The 9038-nt window shown below is 35.1% G+C and overlaps 1 protein-coding gene across 50 annotated transcripts in view; it reads right to left on the reverse strand.

The window, feature by feature from the left end:
- LOC145303484 (uncharacterized) overlaps nt 1–8714 on the reverse strand; it is a 578993-nt gene extending 570279 nt beyond the window's left edge. For 49 of the 50 annotated variants that reach the window (XM_080144905.1, XM_080144871.1, XM_080144856.1 and 46 more), the window contains exon 1: nt 8657–8711. In XM_080144905.1, coding sequence (XP_080001031.1) covers nt 8657–8696 — 40 coding nt within the window. In that variant the 5' untranslated portion in view covers nt 8697–8711. Of the gene's footprint in view, nt 1–8656 lie in introns of all 50 variants that reach the window. The other variant, XM_080144904.1, reaches the window with a different exon arrangement.
- Nucleotides 8715–9038: the final 324 nt, after the last annotated feature.

A 9038-nucleotide genomic window follows, 5' to 3' on the forward strand; every position in this document is an offset into this window, starting at 1 on the left:
GACTGTGTCCTTCTCATCTTTGATTTTGATGGAGATAGTGTTGGGCTCGGTCTTTCTCTTTCATCATTTTGTTGTTGTGATATCTGGATCACACATCTCTTCTGTATCTGGTCCCACATTCGGTGGTACCTCACTGTGCAATTGGTATGGCTAGTAATGTGGGTTCTTCTGTGTTTTTTTTTTTTTTTTTTTTTTTTTTCAAATCTACCCTATTCCATCGATACAGTTTTTCGTTTACAACGCTTTTATGTGTGGTTTCATCCGTACCACATCTCCAAAGGTTGGGGTGGTTTTACTTTGTGATTGAAGTACTGTTCTTGTTTCCTGCTCTCTTTAATTTCTTCGGTAATTCTGGTTTGAGTAGATTCTCTCTGGTTTGAAGAAGTGTTTTTGTTCTTCTTTACCGCAGATTCTACTTTGCTGTTTGCTTAGTTATTGTAAGAACTGACAGATGTGTGTATAAAACACGATTTTCTTGCAAAAGCTGAAAATTCCTGGCTACTGAACTGGGATCCATTGTCAGTAACTACCTGATCTTGTATTCCATGTCGTGCAAAATGGCGTTTAAGTTTAGTGATCACCGTCTTTGCCTGTGTAGTTGATTACATGATCAATTTCCCAGAAATGATGCCAAAATCCACACTGCAGATTCAGAGTCGAGAGAAATTTACTGTCAGCAAATTCTGGTAGTAAGTCATCTAGTACAGGTAACTGGAAGTGTGCCCGTTTAAGAGCCTTATTTAGTAGCCTTGGGTCTATACATATACGTGAACGTCCATTTTTCTGGACTACTAGCGCTGATGCGCTTACTCAGGGTGTTGGCTCATTTACAGACTTAATCACCTTCTTTTTACGAGTTTTTCCAATTCAGTTTTCACTTTGTCCTTAAGTGCTATTGGTATTTTCCATGCTGCTGCAACATTCGGTGTCATGCTTAGATCCACCTTCAAGTGTAATTCACTCAGTTCCTTCTTAACTACATTTTCGAATTCTGTTATAATGCTTCTCGGGTGCTGATTGCTGACTTCATCCAGGTGAGATACTTTGGCAACCCTCTCGAACCTGTCATTATTGATTGCTATGAATGACATCTGCTGAATAGAATTCGCCCCACGTAGGGTGGTGGAAATCCTCCTTTACAATAACAAACTTTACTGCATATTTTTGTCCGGTTTTGAGGTTTGTCATTTTCACCCAACACTTCTCCTAATGGCTTACTTTCTGCCCCATTCCACTTGGCAAGAGTCTTATTTGAGAGTTCAAGTGTTTTTCCCATCACATGCTTCTCATTTAATATACTGACCGATGCTTCACTATCAAGCTGAAAAACAATTGGCTTTCCTTCCGTCATCATCATCTCCTCCTGTTTTTATCTCTGGTCTTACAGAACTTTTTTTTTTCTTTTGTTGTGACCATGTCTACATGTCCATAGTCCAAACAACTACTATTGTCATCTTATTGTGCTTCGACTGCACGGATATTCTTTTTTCTCGCAGATCAGCATTTAGTAGCAAAGTGGTTCTTCCCATTGCATTTAAAACATTTCTTTCAAGATGCAAGACATTATTCTCTGCTCGGTTCATGTCGCAACGTACATGACCTAAACTCCCAGTCATTTTTGTGCCGATGTTTTTTTTTCTTAGTTTTACAATGAAGTCTGTTCACTTCCTCAGGTCTCAACATTTTCTGACAGTTTACATATGTCTGTACATTTTTGTAAATCTATCTTATTTTTAGTAATTCCGTTTATGTATGGCGATTGTGTATTCCAAGAATCATTTGATCTTGTAATATCGATGAGACACAACTTTCACAAAAATGACATGTTTTTCTCAACGCACGAAGCAACATAATAAATACTTCAACAGTTTCTGATTCTCCCTGTTTCCTTCTATAGAAGAGGTAATGTTCAGATGTTTCGTTGGTTTCCCCTACAGCGTATTTATCGAACGCCTGAATTATTTCATGAGGCATTCTCTCATTTTCAGCAGTTAAAAATTGAAATCCACCATAAACATTTAACGCCCCCCCCCCTAAGTGTGTGCAACAACAGTACTGTTTGATATTTTATTAGGTGTTTCTCCAGATACGTAATAATGACATAATTCTGTCATTCCATCTTAAAAAGCCTCCAATTTGCCGACAAATTCTTTTCCATAGATAGGGGTAGCAAAGGTCTTATCCCAGGAACAGGTCCTTTTGTTTCTTCCATGCTACCTTCAGACATTTTTTTTACTCAGCATGCACACAAACTAACTAAACAACCAAATGTTACTTCTGCATTTGTCCTCTTAAAATCCATTCTCCATTACATCCTTCATGCTTGAAAATCGTTCGATATCATCACTGCCACCATGTTTCATTATCATTTATTTGTGGATGGTAATCGATTAAATACAATAAACATGTGTGGGATCATTGCTTCTTTATTCAGGGCAAAGATAGAGACACCGCTCAAAGTGGTGTAAACCCTAACTAGTTTCTCATGCAACAGTTCGGGGCTGGAAGCCAGTTTTACATAGCCAACATATTCTCCGTATTGATCCTGACAATCCATTTTTGTTTCGATTGCATAGTGATTTTTTATGCTTATTCAAATTGGCACTCATAGCAGAAATTAAAAGTAAGGAAAATACAGAAATATCTGTATGATGTACGTACTCGTTACATAATGAAGATGCCATCTTCCAAAAATTACGTAATATGATTAAGTTGTTTATATTTTATTCAAGAAAATCAAATTTTACGATGAAGCGAGTCGTAGTGTTTTCGTCAAGCATAATTAAATCTAATGAAATAAATAAGAAGGAGACACTTCACATTTAAGTGTCGAGGTTAAAAATTAGCCTTATGATGTCCAATACAATTTAGTAGTAAAATCGTTAAATATCGTAAATTTTGATTTTTTTAGTTAAAACAAAATACTTGATCGATTTACGTAATTTTTGAAATATGGCATCTTCGTAAGCAAGTTCTTGATGAGTCGTTCCACTTAAGTTAACAAATTTACCGAATTTCCATTACTAACAATTACTATATTGTCCAATTGACTACTGTACGCTCTTAACCCTTATCCTCGAGTGGTCTCTGGCCTTGATAAGTGGTTATGCCTATGTAAAAGAAAAAAGAAATACTTTTGGTAGAATTTTGTTCCTAATTCTGTTCATGAACAAACGCAGAAGAACCTTAATTATGTGACTTATTAGGCTGGTTGTATGGTGTTGTTCACAGTCTGTCTTACCTGCTTTCTGAGGGACAGCAATGTAAATTGGCCTTTTCATATCTTCCGTCACACAATTGCTATTCAATCTGGACAATGAGGAGCTGGTTTCCCCTTCCCCAACATCTTTTGGGGAAAAAACCAGTCAAATTTGGGTTAGCAAAAGTTAACCGCTTGACTTCTATTTGACCTAATTAATTAGGTCAAATAGAAGCTGCAGAGTTAACTTTTATTGCGCCCCAAACGTCGTATGGTTAACGTCGTATGTCTTTTTTTCACACTTTCATTTCCAACTTTGCCTCAAGGGTTCGGGTTCGATCCTCATACTCACCTACCAAAACTTTTTTTTATTTTAACCCCCACCCACCCCCGGAGTTTTGATTTACCTGAAAACACCCGGGCATCGCCGGGAACCCCCCGCTAGTCTAATATAAATACCAGTATTTGTCTATTGATATATTAACCTCAACCAAATAAAAAAGCTCAATACAAACACAATAGAGAGTAGAGCTCGTTATAAGGGAAACTAAATTAAAACTGTAAATTAAAATTTACAATTAAATTTAATATTTGACATAATACTCCTGTCGAATAATAAATTTAATTGTAAATTTTAGTTTACAGTTTTAATTTATTCTCTCTTATATATATATATATATATATATATATATATATATATATATATATATATATATATATATATATATATAATGATAGTTTTCACTGGAGAGCCATGTATTTTACAGCTGTCCTATTTTTAAATCTTCGAAACAGCTACATGGTAGACAGCTGATGATCCCCGCTTTCTATCTAACAATTGTAGTTAAGTTTTTTTCTTTATTCATTCTAATTTAGTTGAATTCTGTTTTGTAATTGTAGACTTTTTAGAAGTCAGCTTCTGCTAGTGGTAAGTTTGCGAAAGGTTAAATTTAGTTTTTTTTTTCCGGAAATTTAAACTGCATTCTTTATTTTTATTTTTGCATTTTTTTTTTACTCAAAGATTCTTTAGGCTATATATATATATATATATATATATATATATATATATATATAACTACTTAATTTACTCACATAAAATTAATATACGAAAGTATAGATTTATGCGTAAACTTTAAGTATTTACTTCAAAAGTACTCAATACGTAGGTAGAGCTAGTTAGTAAGTTATAAAATGTATATGGCGATTAAGCTACACTGAATATTCTGCGTTTCATCCACTCTAGGACTCTTCAGGCTTATGCGCATAAGCCTGAAGAGTCCTAGAGTGAATGAAACGCGGAATATTCAGTGTAGCTTAATCGCCATATACATTTTATAACTTACTATATATATATATATATATATATATATATATATATATATTATACAAATAAATGAAAAATAAATAAATAAATAACAGCATATGGGCACGATTACAAAATCCGAAAATTGAGAAAGAAGTTGCAATTATCTTTTTCCATTTTGTTACGCCATTTTTTTCTCATTTTTTTTTTCATTTTCTCCCAATTTTCGGATTTTATAATCATGCCCTTTATTTTCTTTTGAAATTGATAAGTACTTTCTCTTTTGATGAGTTAAGGCTGAAATAAATTCAAGAATTGACATAATAATTACATGGATAATTCTGCGCTACGAAACAGTTGCTGTCAATAATATGTGCATGTGAACGTACGTTAGGAAATAAACAGTAAGATGGTCAACATCTAGAAATTTTGAATATTGACTTTTGTCTATTATTTGTTATATGCTCTGTAGTTATATCGAGCTTCAAAAATTAAAGGATTAGTATAAATAAAAGGTGAAATATAATTGAATAAACATATTTCTCCATACACACACACACACACATATATATATATATATATATATATATATATATATATATATATATATATGGAGAGAGGGGGAGAGAGAGCCAATTCTCTATTGATTATTATATTGTACCAAATATATAGGAGTGATTTCAAAAGTTAAAAAAAAAGAAGAATATGACTTGGGTGTCATCACCTAAAATTGAAACCAAAACGCAACTCTACCAATGGTATTCGCTACCTAAATACTCATGGATATCACGACTTTAAAAATCAATTGAATGTAATGTATAAATATGCATTTGTGTATGCATAGAAATACACTTTAATTTGACTTACGCCTGCCAGGTTCCAATTTTTCAAATTTGACCCATTAGCAGCGGGTAAAAACAGAACCGAATTTGTTCCACAAGTTAGAATCTCCTATATAAAAATTTTAAAGTCTGTAGATAAAAAATTGACGGAGTAGTTTGGTAGAGACCATTCCGCACACAAATTTCAATCTACTAGGTTCCGCACTGTCAACCAAACTCCAACACCTGTCCCATCGCCTCAGTGTTACACCACTGAGACTGTTTTACAAGTAGTTTGATGGAATGTGATCTGACGAACTCATAGCACTTATGCCCCTCGATGTAAATATCCCTGACTAACACGACAACAGCCAAATCCCACCCCCTTCACTGTAGAGATCCCTAGATGCTAAAAAGGTCTTTTACGTTAATACTTTCTTTTTCCGAACAGCAAAGCTTTGGAATACCTTCCCGGTCTCCTGCTTCTCTGACTTTACTAACATGCATAAGTTCAAGTGGAAGATTAACAGATACCTTGTTGCTCAACTCCCTACATTATGTATCTGTAGATATGGTTCAAAATAGTAGCCCCTACGTCGAAGTGGATGAATAACAATAAAAAAAAGACGAAATAGCGAAAGAGAGTATGAACAAAAATAAACAATTGAAACGGAGACGGTATTTTGGGGTACAATCTTGACAATTATTTATTTTTCAATAAATATCTAGCATATCAAATCATGCTAAGCTATAAATCTACTATTATATATATAAAAAAAAAAAACTCTGTCTGCGTATCTGTTAGCTCGTTCCCTCTGGACTCGAAAATGGCTGGGCCGATTTTTATAAAATTTCACATGAAGTAGCAGTATTCTTAGGTTTTGTATCGGAATATCTTAAATAAGTATCGATAATCGATAACGGAAATAATTCAATGAAAGAAGAAACGGAGGATTTTGACCAAACTTTACACATTATACAGGGTGGAACGATAAAATTATCGCCTTAGAAAAGACGACATGATTCCATTTACGTTTGATGAAAACTGGTTTTCTTTTTATTGTTGCAGACCAGTTGACCAGTTGTGTACAAATCCCAAGAGCGATCGAAGTCTTCTATCATGTCTGAAAGTGACACAATGTTCAACGAGCGAGATCGGATATGCACTGCTGTATAACTCATGCTCTTCACCGAGGACAATTGACAACAGAACAATTGCCAGCACCTTCAAAATGCATCGATAGATTGCCACAAATAACAAGGACGTGCACAGGGTGATGAAAACAAAGTTCCCGATCTTAGTTATGGTCTTTGGTGTGGTTTCAAGTGAGGGCCACATCATGCCACCTCACATCTTTGAAGTCGGCTTGAAAGTCAACACAAAAGTATATCTGAAAGTGCCGAAGAGTGGTGATCCCCTGGTGCAATCAGGTGGCCGCTGGCAGACCATTTGTGTGGCAGCAGGACTCAGTGCCGGCCCACAAGTTCAAAGAGTTCCAAGCAAGAGTGCTATAACTTTGTGCCCTTCTAACACTGGCCCTCCTCCTTCCATAACCTAAACTCACTGGACTACTTCGTTTGGTTATACGTTGAGAACATCATCAATGTGACTTCCCACAACACCAAAGTCAGCCTGATCGCCCCCCCCATCTGCCAAGTATTCGCCGAGCCCCTGCCAGCGCTTGTGGAAAAGGCATGCTCCCAGTTCTGGATCCATATCGAGGTGGTGATTGAGGCTGAAGGCGGCTACATTAAATATATGTCAGCTCTACTACATAATCGAGTTATCTGAATTTACTTTTTTCAATAAAAGTTTTAAAATAAAGCTGTAGTTTTGTTTTCTTTAGGGCGACACTTATATCGTTCCACCTTGTACAGCCCACCATCACAAGTGCATTTGAGAAGATTTATCACCACACAAGCTGAAAGGTCCGATATATAAAATCGACAGTAGGTTCTTTGATATGACAGGGGCGCGTTCGAAATGAATGTTTCTGCTTAGGCACAATTAAAGCATGATACTTAACTTCTGCATTTTAAACTTAAGATTTAAGCCATTATAAATAAAAATATTTTCATAAAATGAACAGTAGGCTCTAGTGTATTGTACACTAAATCACTGTGGTTAAGGCATATGAAGCTTCCTCTCGGTGCACCATGGTGGGTCCCCAACTAGATCAGGCAATCAATCGATTTGAGTGAAAAATTATTGATTTCACTGATTTCGATGACAATAATATAGGAGAGGATGAAACGTTCGTTGATCATTATTCAATTCCGGCAACGTCAGGTCTCCCTGCTAGTGAAAAGTAAAATATATGTATATAGTATCTGTTTTTTTTTTATTAATGTCACCATTTATCAAGGCCCGAGAGTCACTCGAGGATAAGGGTTTGAAGGTATGTTACATAATATGGTTTATGGTGTGTTTCTCTATAATCATAGGTGGATCTTTTTCTTCTCTTTTTATTAATTGTTAAAATTTATAAGTTGGCTAGAAGGCCGTTGTATATTTTTTGGTTGTTTTTTTTTTTTACTTAGGTGTTACCACGTATGTAGGTCAAAAGGTACTTGAGGATAAGAGTCAATGAGATGGAAGGATAGTCGGTTTAATGATTGAAGAATATTATGAGAGGATTGAAATTGATTACTGGGATGAGTAAGTTTGATTATTTATGAGGACGTTTATAACAAGTATTTGTTGGCATTAGGTTTAAAGTCGACCGTGTTGTAGTCTGCAGGGAAATAAACGAATAAACAAACTGACAGATCATAAATCTTTACATAGAGAAATATATAGATCAACTAGACTTTTTTGTCCCATTAAAAATGGGCAAAAGTTATAGCCTGTTGACTCAGATTGAGTGCTTTATGCCAAATCGAGGGTTGAATTTGGCTAAATTGAGCTCATTTTTGCATTTAATACTGATTCATATGAATACCTAACTGTGCATTGAACGCATACCATAATACTTAGCTTGCTGCATTTTATTATAATACAGATCCATGCAAAATTTCAGCCAGAAATCTAGAGTAAATGCAGTATTGTGGTGATTCCCATTAATTCCTAAGTGTGCATCGAAGGATACCATAATACTTAGTCCGCTTCATCTAGAATAAAGGTTCATACAATATTTCAGCCAGGTCGGCCAGTAGTTTCCAAGAAAAAAAATGAACAGACAGACAAAGAGAAATATTATATAAATATTTCCATCAAAGAGATGAATGGTAGAATAGAAAGCTACTTTTAGTTATTATTTAATTGTTTAGAACTTTGCAGGAAAAGTGTACGGACTCTCTTTTTCAATTTAAAGCAATAAATTCCGTACTTACCACTAAGGCCCCACAGTGCTAGGAACCAGGCGCTACCCATGACCGTAATGACGAAAGTTATGACAACACAACTTATATAGTCGCATGATTAATTCCGATGTAGCACCTGTGATGTTTTGTGTATGTTGAACAAAAGGATGGACTCTTTTTTTTCTCTCTTTTTACCTTTTGAGGAACCGACGATTGAAAAGAACAATTTTAGTCAGAGTTTTCAATTCATGAATTCAATTGTTATCGTTAATTAAACATATGGTACGGTGAGAGGAACGTTATTATTTTAAGGTCATTATGACACAAAAACTGATTAGAGTAGATGGAAGAAAAGAGAGAAAGGTGGGAGAGATGTCACTTACATAAAGATTACTAATTATAAGGCATACCT

Source organism: Euprymna scolopes, chromosome 19, assembly GCF_053919585.1.
Source record: "Euprymna scolopes isolate OS-2025 chromosome 19, ASM5391958v1, whole genome shotgun sequence".
NCBI lineage: Eukaryota > Metazoa > Mollusca > Cephalopoda > Sepiida > Sepiolidae > Euprymna > Euprymna scolopes.